This window comes from Ips typographus, linkage group LG1 (assembly GCF_016097725.1).
Source record: "Ips typographus isolate SLU linkage group LG1, UJ_Ityp_2.0, whole genome shotgun sequence".
NCBI lineage: Eukaryota > Metazoa > Arthropoda > Insecta > Coleoptera > Curculionidae > Ips > Ips typographus.
In genome coordinates, this window is record NC_138422.1 from 8,299,783 (window position 1) to 8,323,098 (window position 23,316).

The 23,316-nt window shown below is 32.3% G+C and overlaps 1 protein-coding gene across 1 annotated transcript in view; it reads right to left on the reverse strand.

The window, feature by feature from the left end:
* LOC145731847 (peroxidasin-like) overlaps positions 1–23,316 on the reverse strand; it is a 54,417-nt gene that overhangs the window by 29,418 nt on the left and 1,683 nt on the right. The window contains exons 2-3 of the mRNA XM_081983871.1: positions 9,229–9,557; positions 2,951–3,244 (exon numbers count right to left, since the gene is read on the reverse strand). Coding sequence (XP_081839997.1) covers positions 2,951–3,244; positions 9,229–9,557 — 623 coding nt within the window. The remainder of the gene's footprint in view (positions 1–2,950; positions 3,245–9,228; positions 9,558–23,316) is intronic.

Genomic DNA, 23,316 nt, shown 5'->3' on the forward strand with positions numbered 1-23,316 from the left:
TTGGTAGAATACGTGATCATAATGTCGGTAAAAAAAAATGGTTTGAAGAGTGTGACATCCTTCCAGCTAAAGTATCATCTGAAGCCGACGAGGTTTTGTTGAATTTACTGCCAAAAAGATCAGAAAACGATATAAAATATATTTTTTTTAATAATTGCTTGACAGGTAAATACTAGCTATAAGCGAGACAGTCTATTTGTAGTGCAGAATACCAGGAAGAACCCTTCTCCTAATACAAAAAAATCACATTTTTTTTTAAAAAAGTGTGGGATACACAAGCTATTACTAAGTTATTGATTATTAATTGTATTAATGTATTTGTAAAAATAGAATGTTGGTTCATCTTCTTATTCTTCTGCTGCGTGTCCATTGATGGATGTTTGCGATCACATTTGTCCACTCCTCCCTATTACGTATCTTCTCGGTGTTAATATTGAGGCCCATGTTCTTACTCCATTCCCCAACAGTCCCATCAAGCATTATCTGCAATTAGAACTGTGTCGTCTGCAGAGCGAATATTGTTGACCCATACACCATTCACCTTAACGCCCAGGTTGCCTTCTTCTAGGGCTTCCTGAAATATGGCTTAAGAATATAAATTGAAGAGAACACAGCCTTGTCTGATCCCTCTACAAATTGGTCTTGCTTCTGTGAGATCGTTACCAACTTTGACTTCAGCAATTTGGTTCCAGTATAGGCTTTGAATGCAGCGGATGTCTTTTTGGTCTATGTCCAATCTAGTTAGGATTTGGATCAGTTTATGATGTTGGACTCTGTCGAACGCCTTTTCATAATCGATAAAATACAGCATTATGTCCTTTCTCTGATCGTTGCAGTTCTGAATCAATACTAGAGTCTCAACTAATCCTTCTCGTGCCTAAACCTCGTCTGAATCCAAATTGTGTGGATCCGATTTATCTTTCGCACTTTATTGATGTTCTGTAGTGGATAATCTTAAGGAATATCTTCGTGTGTGACTCATGAGGCTGATTAGTCTGTGTTCCTAACATTTTGTTGCATTGTTCTTTTTCGGCAAGGCGATAAAATTCGATGTTAACCATTTGTGTGTTATAGATTCGATTAAAAATAACAGTTTGAGCAACTCTACAGGTATGCGGTCTGGGCCAATCGCCTTTCTATCTTTGGATGTATTGATCACTCTTATAATTTCCTCTTTTGTGATGGGAGGTCCAGAGAGGTCTTTGTCATCTACATTTTCAACAGCAGGTCTTTCATCGGCAAAAAGGTTGCTAATATAATTTTCCCATATGATTTTACGCTGTTGATCATCCTGCGCTAATTCTTCCTTATCGTTTTCTACATTAGAGAATGGACTCTATCTCCTGCCGTCTCTTTGATCTTTCTGTGTAGGTTGAAGTCATCGTGTATTCTTTGTAGCTGTTCTATTTCTTCACACTGTTGTTTTAGCCACTCATTCTGAGTCATTCTTAGCGGTTCTTATCTTCGTTCTAAATACTCTCTTTTGTTGTAGTTTTAGTTCAAGTATCTTTATCTTTTACAGTTCTACATCGAAGTTTAATTACATGGACATAACCACTTTAATCAGATAGAACATTACAATCCTCTTATTTTTCTGAATCTGTATCACCAGTTTACTTATACTCGATATAAACGTACTCAATATCTTTTCGAGCTACTCGATTACGCAATAAAACACCACCTAACCGATCGATACAATTTCAAATTACCGCTAGCATTTCTTCTTCAGTTTAGAAACAAAACCGTTGTTTTTCAACACTTAGCCGCTCAACGAAGCATTACAAAGTAATTTCTAATTGAGCTTATAATTACAGCAACGTTTATTTAATCTTACATAAAAGTTCAATGTTAATCGCCAAGCCATTTATTACTCAAGAAGGCGATCTAATAAGGAAGTGTGCACCACTAAAGTGAGTAGTTTTTTTTTCTAATTTCAGCATCCCACGCCAGAAAAAATACGTCATTTGAATACCACATTTTATCCGCTTGAAAACGGGCGAAATTTTGATTTTATGGACTAAGTACACCGTTTTTATACTTAACTAACAGTATACAGACAAAAACTTAATAACAAGTTTTTTCAGAATTTTTTTGTGTATGTGTGTTTTAAAAACGGACTTTACTAAGAAAAAAGTTATTGTTCGGGTTCATGATTCTGAACCGTTCAGGAACTGTTCTCGAACTGATTTGAGCCATCTGCATGGATGGAATAAGTATTGCTGTACATACACTGATTGAAAGGTCCTATAACTATGTATCTAAATCACAACAATTAATATATGACCCATTTGAAAATTATTTTGTGCCACCTGCTTAAAAAGTAATGAATATTTTTGGTACATCTGATGGTTGTACAGAGTGTTTCAAAATCATTGCGTCACATTTCAGGACTATAGTGCATCAACATTGAAAATTAACCTTAATTTACAGAGTAGTCTAACAGTAACTGCTTCGTAATAAATCGTCTGTTATTAACTTGATACAGTTGTCTGCACTACTCAATTTTAGTTTTAACATAATGATCTAAACAAAGCACAAACTGAAGTAAATAAAAACCAAAACCATCCAACAAACATCTTAATTGTAATGGCAAATTGCATTCAAATGCTAGAAACTTTTCTATCAACTTTGTTGTCACAAATATGTTTTTTTTAACTTTTTCGAAAACATTTTTAAGAATTATCGAAAAGAAAAAGGTATTTTGGTGACCACTGTGTCAATTCTATTGATCATAATTTTTAAAGTTGATGGTAATTTTAACAAATTCGTTCGTTGATATTGACAGGCATTTTCAAAGAATGAAAAACATTTTTTGATACCAATTTTAGACTTGAGTTATAATTTAACATGAATCGTATTCACACAACTTTAGAAAACCATTCATTTTTTTGTGTAAAGTTTAAAATTTTATATTTGAACAAAATAAGTTGTAAACCAAAAAATTGCTTACCGAAATTACAGCTTCCAGTATCAACAGCAGGCAAACTTCTCATATACTCCAGACATTTGCCATTTCCCAATTTTCCATAGCATTCCCCATGCACTTTAGTCTGACTTTTGCAGCAATTGTGAGTTTTGAGACCTCCGGTACTGGCCAAGTCGTGAAGAAGAAGTTCCGCCCAAGAACCCAAAAGGGCTGTAACTGATTCATGATTCCTGGCTGGAATACTCTGCAGTACTGAAGCCACATCGGCAGGACTTGGTAGTGGATTGGAGGATACTGATCTTCTTGGTTGTGATTTTCCTGAAATATATCATAATGTAGTTTTCATTTAAAAAATAGTATATTATTCAACGTGCAAGGATAGCTAATACTTATGAAGAAAAAGTTTGCGTGAGTTTATGTGAGAAGAATAATACACTTTTTCTACAATTCTCTTTTTAGACCAAGTAATCTATAAAATAACACGTTGTCACACAGAAATTAAGACACATCAGCTGACACATGTAATGATACATTATTCACGGGTAAGTAATGTTTCCAAACTAGTGATTAATAAACATATTATTAAACAATAGTACAAAATATGTAATTATTTACATTACTAGTTTCGTATGAGCATTTCATTTTAATCACATTATTACTGAATATTAGTTTAAGAAAAATTAAAAAAAAAACGGTTTTGTATAATTATAGGTAACTTTTTCTTTTTTCTTCCACATACTCTATTCAATCAGCTCAATCTAAAACACACACAAAGGTAACCTACTAAAAACCAAATTGACCGTTGTATGTTATTAAGATAAGGAAGAAAGTATGGATAGAGAAAGGATGTAAATTGAAAAAATATAAATTACAATCCTACGCTAAGCTGTTGAGGTTTTTGATGATGGAATACGCAGATAAGCTTTATAGGTTAACACCATTGTCAAGAAGGTACAAAAGATTTGGATAACGTAAAGCAAATAAACGAAAATAAGAAAGAGGAAGGAAACAGTTTTTTATGTTATGTTTTTGTTTACTTCTTTAATTACACAGTTTCGTACATTTCTTAAATTTGGTTTTTCAAAAATTCAAAAGTGGATTGTAAAAAACTTAGGTGAGTTTTATGTAAATTTGGAGTAAACTGCATAGAATGTTAAAATCAAAAACGCTGCTGTTGTAAAGGTGATGGAGAGTGAAGATACTGCTGAAAATGAGTGCTCAAAAGAAGAATCTGAGTCTGCACCGTAAAGAAAAAAGTATAAGCACTCAAAGCGCCCAGACAGATACAACAAATGTTCCGGAAACTACTCAAAAAGAAAAAGAGCAAAAGAAACAAACTTTTAGTAGAAAGCACCACGTAAGAACGTAAAGACAAACCAGGACAACTTTGCTTCAGCTAAACTAAACGACTAAACAAATTATTAAAGTTCAAACATACAAGTTTAGAACAGTCCAGTGCAAGTGAAGGACAGTACAACGAGTTTATAGAAGGCATAACCGAAAAGGATGAGGAAGATTACTAACTTTGTGAAGATGATTTTCTGATCCCGACGATTTGTTTGTAGAACCGACTGAGTTACTATCTGGGGATGAATACGATCTTGGCAACGAGAATAAGATACCTTTCAAAAAAGGAAGCAAAACTATCTGTTGTGGAACATTGGATGTCAATAACGACATTACTAAAACTATCCAATTCTAGAACTTTGCCTGTTAAAATCCAATCTGTTAGCGCTTCAAAATGTATAGCTTCCACGTTTTCACGTTAACAACAATAAAATAACAAAAAAAGATCTTTAGTTATAAGAAAATTTTCAAAACTGACACTATTTTGCTTAAAACAATTTACCAAGTCGTATTGAGATATGTAAAATTCAAAGTTAAACATACAGTGTGTCCATAAAGTATTTAGCTAATTTCCATTTGTCGATTTGGATCGTTTTCATTTAATTTGTGTACCAAGTGTATTTTATAAGGGTGCCACTTTTGTATCTGTAAAACTTCTTTTTTTTTATGAAATATTTTTTTTTACTTGTATTTTTTCGAAAACCGTTGAATGTCGACTTAGGATATGCTACATAGAAAATAGCCAAAACTTTACGTAGAATCCATAAATGCATAAAATCCAAAAATCCACTCATTTGGAAATGTCAACTGAGTATGTAAATGCGCGTTTTAAAATAATAACATACGTGTGCCTGAATTTAAATGGAATTTATTTTTACTGTATGCGCAACAACTCAATCCCATTAACATACTACCCAAATTGCCAATAAACGTATCACTTTCGCTCGCAAAAACCGTAATCTGATTTTCTTTAATTGTTTATATAAATATAATAATAAACAATACAGTTTTTAAGGTTGAGGAGGTAAACGATAACATTAACTTTACGACGACCGTTACCAAGTTGGGTACCGGGTCTTAATTTGTTCTTAATTGCCACTTAGTGTGGAGAAAGTGATTCTTCTTAAAACTGGTATTCGTACCGGTCTTACGACATTTTGCCGGTGACGTTCCTCGTTGAAAACGATAAGATTTGATTTCTTTTTGGGGTACTTAGAGTTCCGTGTAATGTTACTGGTAGACAAGTAACGGTACTTCCGTATAGAAAAAGTAAACGGGTTTGTTAAAAAAAATACATCCGCGTGATAGGAAATTCCTTTCGAAATAATCAATCATCACTAGGAAAAACAATTCACTGATCATTGAAGAAAGACAAATTAGAAAAATCCTGTTACTAACTGTTTATACTATATTTAACAGTGAATACGTAAGTACGAGATTTCAACTGCATAAACATATTACTATTCATCTACAGTATCAAATTCCTCGTAACGATGATACAGTGATGTTTACGAGCTTTTGTTTACCAGCAGTAATTTTTGAGTATCCGGATGAGCCATGGCAATTTTTATAACATCAAAGTGTCATTAAAAAAGATTAAAAAAACACACACAAACCAAAGAAATAAAACAACACCAAGCAGGATCTAGACAGTTCGTGTTGTTAATAATTTTATTTTGCTGTAACATGTTTGTGCTTAGTAACGACTTTTGTGTGAACTTGGTAAAATATTGGGATTAGCAATTAATTACCTTCGAAACAATGCTCTCGTATAATTCTGTAATAATTATTGTGGAATCTGATACATAGCAGTTATTAGCGATATTTTTAATGGTACATACATTGAACGTTTCCACACTATTAGAATTTTACAAAAAAAATAATTTAGATATAAATCATTTTGTGTAGAAATTGTAATAATCAACAAAATAAAACATTTTTATTGTTACATTCTTTATCATGTTTGTTAGGCACTTTAAGAAATTATTATATATTATATATATATTATTTATTTTTGACTCGTTTTTACACTGAATTTTGCCATAAAAATAATCAATTTTGACACAAATAAAGAGTCAATAAAGTTGTTTAAATTACAAGTATTTTTAATCCAAAAAGATCTGGAAATGAGCAACCTAACGACGATAGTAACCTTATTTTGTCCTACGTCCCCTATAAAAGTCGCCAACTAAAATCCCCAATTATAACAGTAAAAGTTTGGGCAAAAGTTGTCCAATTTGAATTTGATCACAAGTTAAGATCTTGGAACAATATTGCCAAGTTTTGTGGGTTTTATAAATATCGAAAAAAAAAGGGTATCCAAACTTATCTACCTGGAAACCTTAATAAACGAACAGTGGGACCACTCACAAGAGATCAGACGTGGAATAGAAAAAGCAAGAGATGCCTTCATCAAAATGTCTAAGCTCTTCAAAAGCCATAACCTCAAATTAGATATCAAAGTAAAACTCCTGCGCTGCTATGTGTTCTCCATATTGTACTATGGCATGGAATCCTGGACATTGACCGAAGCTGCACAAAAGAAGTTCGAAGCCTTCGAGATGTGGCTATACAGAAGGATCCTTAGAATATTATGGGTAGATAGAGTGACCAACGAAACAATACTGGAAAGAATGGGGAAGGAAAAAGAAGTGATGAAAACGATTAAGAGAAGAAAACTGGAATATCCCGGACATATAAGGAGAAATGACAACAAATACAAACTCTTAAAATTCATCCTCCAAGGAAAAGTGTTTGGAAAGAGAGGGCCCGGAAGAAGGATATCATGGCTCAAGAACCTAAGGACATAGTATTCAAAAACAACCACAGAACTGTTTAAAGCAGCAGTCAACAAGGTCATCATAGCCAGGATGGTCGCCAATATTCGAAACGAATAGGCACTAGAAGAAAAAGAAGATTAAGCTAGGAAAACTGGAGAACTAGGAAAAGCTAGGAAAGCTAGGAATATAGAACTCTTGAACTGCCACATTCTGTAATCTACACAATTTTGTCGTTAATTTAGAAGTTTCGAGACAAGCGGATAAGTGGTAATCTTTTAAAATTAGTTATAAAAAGAGTAAACCAAATTATTCAAAAAGATACAGTATTTTGAAAGTTAAAGATTCTTCAATTGTGGTACGCAAAAATCAGAAATTAAAAACAAATTTCCCTTTAAAGTTCAAAAAACAAATCAGAAGAAGACAGGTCCAGAAACTTCAACGTATAGAGACATTTTTCTTGAAGAAAATTGACAATTTGACTGACTAATTTAACATTTTTACTTAAAAAAACTAAATATTTGACTTCTTGAATATTTTGGGGACATATTTCACTTTATCCCTTAATAACTTGGTTATATCCAAGTCCAAAAAGCATTAGTATTGATAGATAGTCTATACTTTGCGCTTGTCAAAAATGACCCCGATTTGAGGTTGTAGTAGTCGCCCTTTAGCTGCTAGTTTTTCTGCGATATCTCTAAAACTGAAGGTTCTAATTTGTTAAGTTTAAGTTCAATGTGTAGAACTTACTTAAAAAAAGGCTGTAAGAAATGTCGACAACCCTTAGAGATTTCAGTTTATGGACCAAAATTTGACAATAGTGGTCTATATCAATTGGACCACCCTGCATAAGTACAGAAACTAGACACATAAGGATACAAACATATGAATAGAATAAAAACATATTTTAGTCTGCTGATGATGAGTACACTAAACCTGTACGATTACAACACAGATATTAACCTTTATAAAAAGATTTAAAAAAAACGTTAGCTTTACCAGATTGCTGCTTTTTAATTAGGTAATTATTTTAATTTTTTCTGCACTTCAGCTTATTGGCCTTGTATATCATCGTTTTAAAAGAGTAAAAACGTTAAGGCTTGATCCACATAACAACCCATATTATTGTAGTCAATTATTAAACGGATGCATACTAACTTAACATACAATACTTGAAAGAATTTGATTAATAGTGTCCATATGTATAAAATCCTAACTAAACATCCTTGAATAATTCGTTACAAACAGATGAGAGTAAATAGAAACGCAAGCAGCAAATAAATATATTAACAAAATCTGTAACCATGTTAAAAAAAAAATAAAAGAACGTAAATCGGACCTCTTTTGGGCTTGAAATAATTCGGAAACCTAACCTACATAAAGAACAATAATATCTACTTTGCCGAATAAACCATTGTGCAATTCGACTTTGTTCCGGAACTACTGAGTGATAATTAGACGCAAATTTATTAATGAAAAACTGTCTGAAGGTATGTGAACACGATTTAATAAAATGTAGAATTAGTTGTCGTAAGGCTGAAGACTTCAGATTACGAGAATTTTTGCTGATATGTCTACTAGGTTTTGAATTGTGTAGCTAAATAGTTATTTACATCACTAGTGTGGTATGAGCATGTTTACTGTCACGAGTGGGAAGTAATGCTATATGTGTGATCACACGAGCCCATTAGTTGTTTAGAAAGAATCAGTATGTAAAAGACAATTTAAAAATTCAATTTTACCAAAATTGAACAACCACCTAATCGCCAAAGACAAAAATGTGCCAACGTCACCAAGGTCTCTTCAACATTTCTTAAATTTTATTTCTGGAAGACTCTTAAAACTTAAAGTTTTTGAGAAATTTGATAAACATTGTCAAAGAGGTCTTACAAAATTTTCAATAAAATTGACATTTTTCATTCTTGACTAACCTAACAGTATTAAAATCGAGCTTAAAATCTAAGATTTTTAAGGATTTTATATTTGTGGCATCATTCTAATTTGTTTCAATTTTAGTACAGTTGTATAATGTATAATTTTTACTAAAACTATTAACCATTTGTTTATCAATAATAGCTATGATTACATGATTGTTGAATAATATACTACTATTAAATAACTAGGTCTATTTAAAAAACGCTGATGATGAGTAAATAATTAAAACACTCTTACACTTACCATCAGAATAACTTGGAGGCAGTAACCTCAAAAACGGTGCTCCTCTATTCCCCCATCGTGGATGACGAATATTGTTGCACTCTCCAGTTGCCGTTCTATATTTGCTTGGAGGACAAGGCGGTTCTTCCTCAAAATTGCATTCTCCAGTTAAACGCGAATCTTCCACATATGAACCTCTTTCCAGCCTCAAGGCGTTGGCCACAATGGGTTTAATATCGTCTGGTAAGCTTCTGGTATAGGCGCTTATATTAAAGTTGTAGAATTTGACTGACGGAGTTTGGGCTTGAATCAGTAGAGGCACCAACCATATAAGCCACACTACTGAAGATCTGAAATTGAAAGGTGAACGATATTATTTCTTGGTATTTCGTTGATGCAATTATAGCAATAAAAAGAATACGAATTTTTAAAGGTGTGGCTGAGCAAACTCGTGATTATTTGTAAATTTGACACGGCTAGAAATTCGAGTGAACGACGACGAAATTCCAAACAACAAACTACTTTTTCATAGACATTAAATAAGAATTAAGTAATAATGGAGTAATCAAATCATGTGACGAATCTGGATCAAATTGGTGAAAGTAAACGCCGCAATGTCGCCTAAACAAGATGTTTGTGTTACCTACCGTAACGGATAGACGGTTTATGAATTTTACATGATTGTTCACTTTTCATAGAAAACAAACCTACAACTTGTACAGTTTTAGTATAACAAAACAAATGGTTGTTCAAGGAGACATTTTTATGGACATGAAACAAATAAAACAAGTTAAAAAAATCGTTTTGTCCTCCGGTCTCTCTAGGTCAGTAGGTTTCATATACATATTTTCACTTTCCAATAACACCTCGGCCACGGTATTTAAAGAACGTTACAAAATGCATGGTTGAGACAAACAACCACGACCACGTGATGGCACATCCGTAAAAACGGCCTAAGGCTTTTTAACGAAAGTGAGTTGAGGAGAAAGTGTAATTTTAAGTCTCGTGGTATACGGGGTTGGCCAAATTGATGAAGCTTTAGCTTTACAGATACAAGGTCGCTTAAATGGGGAAAGTTTTAAAGAATTTTATGACAAGATCCGGTTTCAAAATTGGATTATGTTTTATTGTTATCTGAAAAACTGATCAACTAGGCAACACTGTATTTTTTAAATATTGTTTTGGGATTTCTAGATTGAGCCAGATGTACTTTTGTGGGAATTAAGACATTATTATTCGTTCTAGAGATATTGGTGGTGTTTTTGTCAATTCTTTTTTGCAAATACGCTACTTTTGCAAATTTTTTGCAAATTTCTTAAAAAGTTCTACTCGCGTTCTGATAAGTTCACTTTGCGCACGCATTTTTGTTTAGAATACTTGTTCTAGGGTGGCAAACTGATCTATGTATAATAATCACTTTGGCACTTAAGCTGGCAAGTTAACAATACCAAAAAGCCGTTATCGAAAGAAGTATACGCTGTTGCCAATTGGTGCAAGCAAAATGAGCTATGTTTGAAACTAACGCTTATAGAAAAAAGTTTGCAAGTGCAGTGTAAAAACCAACTTAACTGTAGTTAATGATGATTTTCAGTGATGTTTGTTGGAGGAGGGTTTCCATATTTCCTGATCTTTTAAATGACACTCTGATGTTGAAGCTGGAGAAACTTCTTCTTCTTTTTATTCATATTTAAGATCTCGCGATCTGTTAGTTTTGTAGGTTACTCTGGATCAGTGGACTGATCAGCGTCCTTCCATCTCTTACGTGGTCTTCCGGGTGTTCTTTTCACTATTGGTTTCCCTTCAAGTGTTATACGTGGCTCACGTGAGCGTACCATTATCTTTTTCTTTGTCTCCCCCCATCTTACGATGTCTTGCACCCCACATTGTTCCCTAATGTCAATGTTCCTAATTCGGTCTATTCTTGTTTTTCCCATTATAGTCCTGAGCGTTTTAATTTCGGCTACTCAAAGCATTCTTTTCGTTTTGTTGGTTTCTTCTCTGGTTTCTATTCCGTATGTCATGATTGATCTGATACAAGTCTTATAGATCCTGACCTTGTTATCCTTTCGCATGTACTCGTTCATCCATATTATCTGCCATATAAGCAGCCCGACATGGCAGTCGCTTTGTTGATCTGGCTTCTTAAGAGTCCTTCACTGAGTCGTGATAACTCGACAGATCCATACCCAGATATTTGAATTGTGAGACTTGCTCGATGATTTTGTCCTGAACTATCAGCTTACATCTTAAGGTATCTTTAGCAAAGGTTATGCTTTTCGTTTTATCTATAGATATGGTTATGTTCATCTGCTGACCTGGCAGAATTTGTGTAGTCTCTATAGATCGTCCTCCGTTTCCGCGAGAATAGCTGCATCATCGGCGTAGCATACCATGCGATTCTTTTATTCTGTCCCATTCGGTATCCCATATTTAGTGATGATACTTCGCTCAGTGTTATTTGATGGTTTGTCTCGTAGTTTTCGATGCTTATGGCTTCTTCGGTGTTATAGAGTTTTCTGAAGTATTTTTCCCATACATCTCTGGTGACTCCTTTTGTTTGCCCAAACTGATTTATTGGATTTTTCCTGTTCTTGAGTATCTTCCAGACTTTCTTCTGTGCTCCATATAGGTCGTGATCCATATCGCTTATAAATTTTGCCCAGTAATCTCGTGGTAATGTTGGAGAATGTAGGAGAAACTGGCTTAAGTATCTTTAAATATGAAGAAATATACTAAGTACACTTTTTTGAGAAGTATGTTATATCATTAGTTTGGAAAAGTCTTTAAAAAACAAAATAAAAAATCCAGGTTCCTATTTAAAAAATTAAGTTGATACAATCCATCTAAAAAAACGGAACGTCAGAAAACTCTCTCTTCTTGAAAAAAGTGACTCCAGAAAGGGGATGTCTAAAAATCGTAATATTTAAGCCATATGGTAGTATTTTCCACACATTTCAGGGACACCCTATATAAGATCCAGTCTCTCTTTTAGAGTCCATTCAAGAGCCGAAATTACCAAATTACTAAAGTGAAAACTAACTTTCCATGTAAATCTCCTATCTCCAGGGTTCTCTTAAACACACAATATTTAGAAAATTCTGAATTACTTTCACACTTCTTTTAATTTTCTGAGTACAATTTTGGCTCACCCTGTATTAGAGTGACAAACTTTTGATGAAAAGTGTAACTAATTTCCATTTATAACGACTGAAACGTCACTTCATTTGCACATTCAATTGAAATACCTACTACAATTTGAATAATGGTGGATCACGATTACGAATGCTTACTAAACTACAAAAAAACCCTCATGATAATATGTAAATGAACACGATGGCACGCTCTAGGTTAGGAGATTCGCCTGTACATACATAGACAAGTTGCAAAACACATAAGCAATCATTTATGTTGGGAAAGCTGACTATTAAAAGCACACAGACAATAGGTTGTGTAATGGAGGCTACTACAACGATAATGGTATATTGTGGGTGGAAATGCCCTCTTTACGTATCTGATTCGCGAAACAACGGTTTGGTATTTATTTTTTGTGCAGTTTATGCACATATTGACTCGGTAATTATTAACCAAACAAGTTTTAAGACCAGCATTGAACCGGACATGCAAATAAATTATATGCCTAACACACAGAGTGTGCGGAATTTTGTTTATCTTTAACCTAAAAGGAGAAAATTGTAGGATATCTTGTAACAAACTCAAATCCGATCTTGAAATTAGCATATCTTTTATCGTTTTTCTGAAAAAATAATTAAGTCATTATTAGGGCAGTATTATTGAGATATTTATAAAGATTTTGACGTTATTATTTACGTGGATATCGGACGCAATCTTGAATTTTTGCATGTTTGCAAAGTCCTTAATGCCAAAAGTCCAAAGTAGCCATCCAAAATGCCAAGAGTAGCGAGGATTTTTAAATTCCTACGAGTTACATAGAGTCACTTACTTGATTAACCATAGTTTCTATTAACACCCTCTAAAATGGTGCATTTTAGAGATACAAATTCATGTAATAAACATAAAGTCGATTCTTCTCGAAAATGATTGACTTTACAGTTTATGACTAAGAGTACCTACCTTTTTGTGTAGAAAACATTCAGAATTAGTTGGGGAGAAAAAACACTCACAACCCTTTCAAAATCTTCACCAATTATGACTAAGAAAAAAAAAAACAAATTATAGCTTATTATGAGTAGAATATTCTTAAAAAAAGCTGTTTTCTGTACGATAAACGATTTCGGAGATACTTGCAAAAAACTATTTTTTTGTCAATTTCACCCTGTATCCGTAAAATGCACCATTTTAGAGGGTGTTAATAAAAGCTACTAGAGCTACCATCCTGAAGTCATTTCGAATATATTATGAAGCACTGCTCTGTATATTGTAAGCAATTTTATTTTCTTGTATTGTATCGAAAAGTCTTAATCTTGCTTTAATTTCAACTATAAAATTAGTGACACTGCTAAATCTGCTTGAGCTGGATTTCATCTTGATGCTGACAAATTGTTAGCGAATCGAGACTTACTATGGACAGAGCAAGTAAATTTTATAATCTTAAATCTTGATATTTAGTGCTGTTTTATGAGCTGAATATAAATTGTGTTCAGGTAAATAGGTAAAACCCCAAGGGTTACAATACATAATACATTTTTCATCAAATTCCGTTGTTTTCTGCACAATCTTTTGTGAGACTTCTCTTTGTATGTAAACTAAGATGTTTTTTTCACGATTTCATATTTTTACATTTAGTTATAGCGATTTTCAAAATTCTCATGTATTTCAAATAGGTATATCAGCATGATTTGCTTTGAATAAATAACATGTTTATTAGAAATATTGGGTTTGATTAGTTTTCTAACTAGAAAGTCTGTTGTCAGGTCACAATTTGATAGTTTAATAATACAATCAGTAGACTTGGTTTTCTGGTTTCTAAGGAGTAAATCAATTAACTACATCTAATAAAAATAATTTCTGCTTATTTGGAAATCAGACCAAATAAATGATGACAGACAGCGATGCCACAGTAAGATTAGGTTTGAAGAAATAGATTAAAGAGAATGATAATCTTCATGGTCGCAACATTAATGGGACTAATGACAAAATTGGTTAGTACAATAAATGGACATTCTAGTTAGAGACATTAAATACGGTAAAATAGTAAATTGATTGGAAAAGTGTTCAGTTCATCGAACAAGAAAGTTAACAAAACCATCTTTTCTCTCTAACGTTTCAACTTATTATAGTCATCCTCAGGGCTCAAAAGATGGCTGTCTTATTGTTAAACAATACTACAAGGAGATACATTTAAGAAGAATAGTTAACTTTTAGCTAAACGATTAACAAAGAAACATCGAGTAAAAAAAACCTAAAACACCTGTTGTAAATTAGTGTGAAGGGGAAATACTACATTAGCGAATACATAAATTGATTGAATGCATCTGGAGAGCAGAACATTTGGTCGAGGAGTGGAAACTGTGAAAATTACAGAGGAATTTTGCTGATCAAAGTGACTTATAAAGTTTTAGCCAATATAGTACTGGATAGACTTCCACCTCTGGTTGACAGCTGCATTGGTGATTATCAATGCGGATTTAGAAGACACAAGACAACCGTAAACCAAATATTTACTATTAGGCAAATGAACAATTCTTGAATTGTTTTCATTGACAGCTTTAACTTAAAAGTTTGATGGGTGTAAAATGAGACCACATTGTGCTCCAAAAAGTTCATTTTTTTGAGACATAAACTTGGACATAGTAAATATGTCCAATTACTTTGATTTAAAACTTTTGGTGTAGAACCTGCTTTAGTCATCTTTAGAGTAATAGAGAGTGTACGCAAAGTGATCGACTTTTTTGAACGATGGAAAAAAAATTACATTGACTAATACGATCTTAGCACTTTTCGAACGAAGGAACTGCCATCAAAAATGTCAAAAGCCCCGGACACCCATCAAAGGCAACTTGTATATCAAAATAAATCATATCAAATTAAATTTTATCTGTGTCACAAGAAAATGATCAAAACATTGCAAAATGGTTTAAACTCATTACCTTGTGTGTTTGTTACAAAAACTCTGATTAAAAAGAACAGATTGCGTTCGAGGAAATTTTACAAGAAATTTCTGCAATGAATAATAATTGTGATAAATGGCATAATAAACTCAGTAAAATAACTATTTCATAATTCATTGATAAAGTTTTGAAAAATTGGAATGCAGATAAACTAGAGCAGTTAACCTCACGTATTGGCATATTTTTGTAATATTACGCTTATACAATCGTAGGAGCCAGAGTAGTTATCCACTGTAAGTTATTTATTTACTAACGTCAATAAAGCAAATCGGCGAACAAAATTGCAATTTTGAAACGTAATTACCGGTAAAATTGGACGACTATCCAGAAAACTAGGTGAATTATTTGTAGCAAATAGTTTATGATGGTAACCAACTGGTCGCGTGTTAACGCTACTTAAGGTCGATTTAGCACACAACATGTAAATCAGAATAGTTTATTCGAGGGATAGTTTATGCAACTCGCACGTTATGGTAACGTTACAGCGTGACCAACTATGAAAAATCATAAAAAATATCGTCATGATATCAGTATTGATACTTAACCCATTTTTTGGTTGCAGTTTCAAGGTTTCGATATTGCGCAAGCTCAGTCTCACCTCACCTTAAAGCGACTAAAATTCATTCAATTATTGTTATGGGGTTTGGTAATTTCATCGATTTACCAAACCGTTACTGCAATTGTCTAACATAATAGGTAAATAGGTCTATTTTCATATTCACTGCACGGCCATACTTTCGTACTATTTGCTCGTTTTCGGTTGCAACAGCAATTAACTAGACAAATTGAATAAACAATAAAAGTGCACCTTGTTAAGTCACTGATTAAATTTCAGACGTCAGAGTACAGTAATTGTCTATCGTAATAGTAATTATTATGCCGGTATATGAAAAATTTGACATAGAAGAGGATACTTTTTCTCTATTAATCAAACAAATAAGATTATTTGATGTCAGTGGTTAACCTCGACATCCTTCACATAGTCGCAATCATTTATTATCGACAAGACCATTGTTGTTAAATCCTAAAAAAAAACTTTAACAATGTTGTTCCTGTTCAGTTAACGAGTTTAACGATTCATTAAATCCTAAGAGTTACTTTCTTTATTTTTTTTTTGTTACTAACACATTTTTTTATTCATCTCAGTCATCTTTTAGTAGCAGTAGACAGGTGAATGTAGAGTATCGGTGAGTAACTGAAGAAACAGTCCAGGAAGCATCAGGGGCCTAATTCTTGAAAGCAGGGAACGGAATTCTCGAGAGAATTGTTGATAGAATGTGACAAAAGAAGTTGACACTGGCGGGTTCCTGTCACATTCTACTGGTAATTCTACTCTTGATTATTCCTTTCCCTTGTTTCAAGAATACGCACCCAGAAGTACAAGAGATTTTCCAATTAGTTCCAAGAGCCTGAAGTTGTCTGCTGGCATAAATGTTAGGAGTGTTAGGAAGACCGATAAAGATGAAAGTAAAAAGTATGGGAAAAAAAATACATTTGCTAAAGAAATTGGTTCTTTAGTAAGTTGAGAGGTAAGATAATTGGAATGGAAAAATTCAAAGATCTAAAGAAGCATTAGAAAATATTACTTTTTCTAGTGTAGAAGACATTGAATTAACTGAAGATCTTAAAATAAAAGCGAAAGATGACCCCCATTTCGCACTCATAGCGGCTCATACTTACAGTCATATCTACAGGGTGTTTCACGATAAATGTGTCGTGTTTCAGGGTTGGATAAGGTATTATTTATGAAAGAATGCCACTTAACAATGCACTTGCAGCTTATAATCGGCAAAGAAAGAGAAACAATGATATTAATTCAGATTGGGTAATCTGATAATCATCAGTTATCTAGCTACCAAACAGACTATTCTTATTCATTACCTACTTCAATTGCATTTTTGTCGAAAACGGTGCTTTTAGCGGTTTAGTTTAGCAAAATTATCAAATTGGCTATTTTGCTAATTTAGTACCAAATGTTTGCAATGTTGCCGTTAACGTTTTCTTACTCTCTTCAACTTTAGTGATTAATATTCATATTTCAGTTTGCGTTTTACGAAAATATTAGTAAATTATTATTATTATTATAAAGGTTCATTAAATACATTTCTATTTTAATATTTGGGCAAGATTTTGGTGCATCTTTCCATTCTTGGGGCATATATTTAGGGCCCGCTAGCTCCGAAAGGGGGCACTTTTCAACCTTAGTTTATATGGCACTTTGGCGTTTATTTTTTATGTACTTTCTACCCTTTAAATATCCTACAATCAATTTGGACCACCCTGTATAGAATTTTGCGTATTTTACAACCATCGTAAACAAAATTTCATATATTTCCAATTCACTGTTGAAATAAAATGAATTAAAACCAACTAACCTAACTTAAACTTTGACCATCTTTATCGCTCTTATCATCAACTTACTGACAAAGGTAAATGGCCACATTTACCAGTCGACTTATTTTGGTATCCTCTATCTGTGCTAGTGCGTTGTCCAGAATTTTTAGTGACACCCTGTATCTGAATATTTCTACAACAAAATGTCCGCAATACCTAACCTCAACGATTTGTAAGATATTTATTATGTTTTATATTTATTTGGGTGTGTTTGCAGACGAAAGAATAATTTTTATTAACCTCTATTAAAAAATCTTGGTTGTTAGACTTTTTCATATTAAGTAAGTATTGTTTGTGCAAATTCTAGGAAATATTTATATAGTTCTCAATAGTTTTAAAATTTTTACCGATAATTTGCACTTAATTAAAACTGTTAGAATTGAAATTTTGTTGTTTTTGAGATAATGAAAAAAATTTCTCAAATAAATAGATCAAATTGTTGAATTTGTTGATTTATTTTTTGTAGTTTTGTGTTACTTTGTTATTAAATTAATTTGTTTTTCCTGAATTATCTTTCTTCTCTTTCATCTTCAAACATTTAGTAAAAAAACAACTTTTTTACAAATTAAACTAATGGATGCATTATTGAATCGCACACCTTTTAGAACAGTTACTTGTTTAGTCACCATCCTAATTCATATTAATCTTTTAAGAAGATATATTTGTCTGAAAAATATACTGACACTTTTTATTTGTTGCTCATATTGTCTCGGACCTTTTGAAAGTGTTGATTAATTGTTAGTTGACGTTTCTCGCAAAGTATCTACAAAAACATCATAAACTATGTACATGTAAAAAAAACACGTAAAAATCAGACGATCAAACAGGTCATTTCTCCGATTTCTTTGCAGACCCATGTTTTTTGTTTTTGGTTTATTTTGGTCTGTCAAAATTACTCCCAAATATATGTTAACAACCCGTTGTAGAATATTTTGCATGGATGGTACAAGGTGGAAGGGGGAAACGGTTGTTTGACCATTTGGTAGGTTGCAAGTACAAGAACGGTAAATAAGTAAGAGCCCCATAAAAAAAACAGCTAGAAGACCCATGTCCAGAGAAGTCCCTGTTCAAGAAATGTTTTGAATGTGCTGTTTGCTCTTTTTATTTATTGTATATATGATTGTTTTCAAAATAATACAAACTATTATTTTCAACAACAATTAATATCACAATTTTCTTCCATATAGGTATGCTCTTAATATTACACTGATACTAACTTAATATGTCGACTATTTATTTGTTTTTTTCTGTAAACCCTATAATAGGGTATATGTATGTAACATGTCTGTAAACGTCACAATTTTTTAACCTAGAACACTAAAAGAACTTATAGTTTGCTGTCTCATAAATCAGTAAATTGTACATGTGAAAAATACGTAAAGTTTGTGTAATTACTGGCCATATGTCTTGATGTTGAATGCAAAACAGTGTTCTAGCATTCATCATTGGTAAACGATTTTTATGCAACACCTGTGTTTTTTACGTTTGTGTGATTTGTTTCATCATTTTTATTTTCACATTTATAAGTGACCAATATTTCTTTCCTTATAATCGATTAACCCACTAAATTGCAACCTGCTTTAACTTATCAAATCTTAGTTGATGTATTTATTTGCTTCTATTATAAAAAAGCAAATAAAAAAACTTTTTTGGATGTGGACAATTTTCTAGCAAAATGTAAAATAGCTTTAAATTTATATTCCTGTAATATAAGATTACTAATTCTATAATTTTTCTCCACCAACGTATTAATAGTGATGATATAAATATTATTAATAACCATATTATGGGAGATTAACACTATACACTTTCTGAATACAGAAGCAGATCGTGGCCTTTCAGAACAGTAGGTGCTTTGTTGTTTAGTAGGCCGAGTAATCAAGTAACCGATCAAATTATTATAATTTATTATTTATGAACAAATTGATTGAAGGACAACTGTGCACAGGTTTTCCAAACGTAACAAAATATTTAGAATCGTCAAGTTGTTGGTATTTACTTTAATTATCATCTTTTTACATACATTAATATGACTAAAATCTTCTTTTAAAAATAAATAATATTTATTATAACATTTATAGAAAAATATTGAAGTATTATCATCGGGCACAAAGAAAATGTACAATTCAACTGTTATTTATAAAAATTTTGAGCAGTTTCATGGCCTTAATAATAAACTAAAATCTACACATCGTCAGTTTTTTGTTTTGGTTTTTAAGGTAATTTTTTGAGACGTTACTATTGGACCTGTACCCTTATGTCAATAAGGTCGAAATTAGCATAAAAAAAACCAGTGAATAAATATGTACCCTTATAACCTATAGTGTCAAACACAAAATTGAACCTTATTAACATTATATTAATTAAATGTAACGCCCGTTTTACCCAGTTAAAACATAGACAAATTTATTATTTGTATATTTTGACCAGCTATCTATAACACTGTACTATAACATTTTGACAGTTGACAGTAGAAACTATAAAACAAATTTCAAACTACATATCACATCATGCACAAAAAGTCAAGCGGAGTTATATCGGGCGAACGGGCTGGCCAAAGTTTTTCCGCATGCCTGCTAATCACACTTTTTGAGAGATAATCCCATTAACAGTTCTAGAATTATGTGCAGATGATCATCAGCAGAAAATCTTCTAATAGTCTAATTTTGTTGATTAATGCAGAAAAACGATGCAAAACGGATTGAAAGTATTATTTATAATAATATACATATACTATTTGTTGGTAATTAATTTATAGTTCTTCTACTTAATTTTTCCAGTATTTAAACAATGCATTTTGATTATCCATAACTTTTTTTAATTAAAGCTACAAACTTTATTACGGACCGTAGGAAACAGGATCGTAGGTTTTTTTATTTCCACTAGTAGGTATCACCTTAAATAAAACTTCAGTGCTTGTCAGTGATTTACTTAATTGCCATTCTGTAATAATTATTGTTATGGTTTAATTACCGATTTCGTGAGGTAAAAATCGAGAGAATAAATGCTAATTGCCTGATTGTACATGCAACGATTACCATAATAACAATTTTCTATTGGTGTCAGGTCAAGTGAACGGACATGTCACAGTCAAAGAGTATCGTCATTAATCAAAAGCTTGGATGTCGATTATCAACCTTGTAAGTATGTCGATTGGCTTAAAACTTACAATAAATAAAAATTGCTACTAAATTATTAATTTTTTTACAACTTTATCGGGGACACTCGTAGAATGGTTCTCTTAATAATTACAGGAACAAAACATAACTAAAAATCTTCTGAAATGTAAATAACATAATTAAAAATAGGCTTTTGAAGATTAACATACAATGCTAATTTTTTAAAGAGTGTTATGCGGGTAAGTTATCAATACATGTTGTTGTTACAGCCGGATTTTCCTAACGGAAAAATGAATTACATGTAGCATATTGCATCATTGATTAATTCGAGTGATTTATTGTTGATGTGTAATTTGAATATTTTTTATTGCACACTTGCATCTTAATCAGATTTAGATAGGAAGAATCCCATTTGTTGGCCTGAAATAAAAATGTAACAACTCCGGCCTTCAAGTTTGTTACAAGTTCGTCAACCATCTAAAACTGGGTTTTTCGTGAAACGTGAAGTTTTTAGTACTTAATAAGCCCATTGATTTGGTTACATCAGTGCCATCAAGGCCTTTGAAGACAATTGATAATTATCCGCTAATTAGTTTGGTATACTTATTTAAAGCCACCTTTAAATCACGGTTGGCATAATTTTACAAATTTTCAGGCTTCTTGTGTCCACAAAATGTGTGAGTCCAATAGTTTTTATATTGTTTCTCGACACGGTCTTCAGAGGTAACTTGTAAAGATCACTTGTAATTTGTATGGTTACCTTCACAGTAATGAATTGCTATAAAATAACGATTGAATTTATACGGTATGCGGATGTTTATTCTCCTGGTCGATTAACAAAGTTTAATAAAATGAGAATTTAAAGCAAAACAAATTTGTACAGGGTATAAATTAAAAATGCTTCTTTTCAAAAAAATATTGGTAGAATCGGTCTTAATGAATCTCAAGAAAATACTTTCACTTTCATCAAAAGAAGAGAATGTAAAATCACTTTACAATTATTACAAGGCTTCTTGCCAAATTTTGTTCGGTTTCAGAAATATTAGAAACATTTTTGCTGAAGATAGCCTTTTTTACAAAAACTTTATTATTAAGCCGACAACTAAATAAAATAACACTTTCTGTTTTGAAAATATCGCAGAAAAACTGTCCGTATAATAACTATTATTTGAATTTTGATTTTTTAAGCATCTTTTTGAAATTGGTCACTAAATAACTGAATCAAATCAAAAGGTTCTCAGCGAATTTACGCGATTATTTCCTCCTCTCCAATCGCTATCAAGAATTAGTATAACATTTCAGTATAACATTTGTTCTTCATTCAGTAAGAACATTTCCAACACATTTTGCAACAAATTAGTAGAATTTTACCGTTTGTCAACATTGCAAACACATTTCTAGGCAAATTGGTGGACTTTCTCATTTTGGCAACGTTGCAAATACATTTTGAACCAAATTGGTAGAATTTGTCAATTCGGCAACATTAGAATTTGAACCAAATGGTAGAATTTTCAGTTTGACGACATTTCCAACACATTAGTAGAATTTGACAGTTTGACAACATTACCAACAGATTTCTAATGAAATTCACAAAATTTGTCAGTTTGGCAGCTACACTGCAAACTCATTTCCATTCAGACTGGTAAAATTTGCTAGTTTGGCAACATTGAGAACACATTTCGAATTAAATTGGTAGCATTTGTCAGTTTGCCAACATGACAAACACATTTTGAACTAAATTGGAATAAATGTTTACTTTGGTAATATTGCGTACAAATTTCATACCAAATTGGAAGAGTACATTTTGAACCGAAATTAGTAGAATTTTTCAGTTCGACAACATTGGCAATACATTTTAAACCAAATTGATAAAATTTGTCTATTTCGCAACATTGTGAACACAATTCGAAGCAAAATGGTATAATTTCTCAGTCAGGCAACATTGCGAACACATTTTCAATCAGGTTGGAATAATTTCTTAGTTTTGCAACATTGAAAATAAATTTTGAACCAAATTGGTAAAATTTGTCAGATTGGCAATATTTCTAACACATTTTGCACCAAATTGGTACCGTTTGTCAACATTGTAAACAAAATTCAAACTAAATTGGTATAATTTTCAATTTGGCAACATTGCAAGCACAGTTTGAACCAAATTGGTAGAATTTGTCAATTCGGCAACATTAGATTTTGAACCAAATGGTAGAATTTTCAGTTTGACGATATTTCCAACACATTAGTAGAATTTGACAGTTTGGCAACATTACTAACAGATTTTTAATGAAATTGACGAATTTTGTCAGTTTGGCAGCTACATTGCAAACTCATTTCCATTCAGACTGGTAGAATTTGCTAGTTTGGCAACATTGAGAACACGTTTCGAATTAAATTGGTAGCATTTGTCAGTTTGCCAACATGACAAATACATTTTGAACTAAATTGGTAAAATTTGTCAGATTGGCAATATTTCTAACACATTTTCAACCAAATTGGTGGACTTTTTGGCA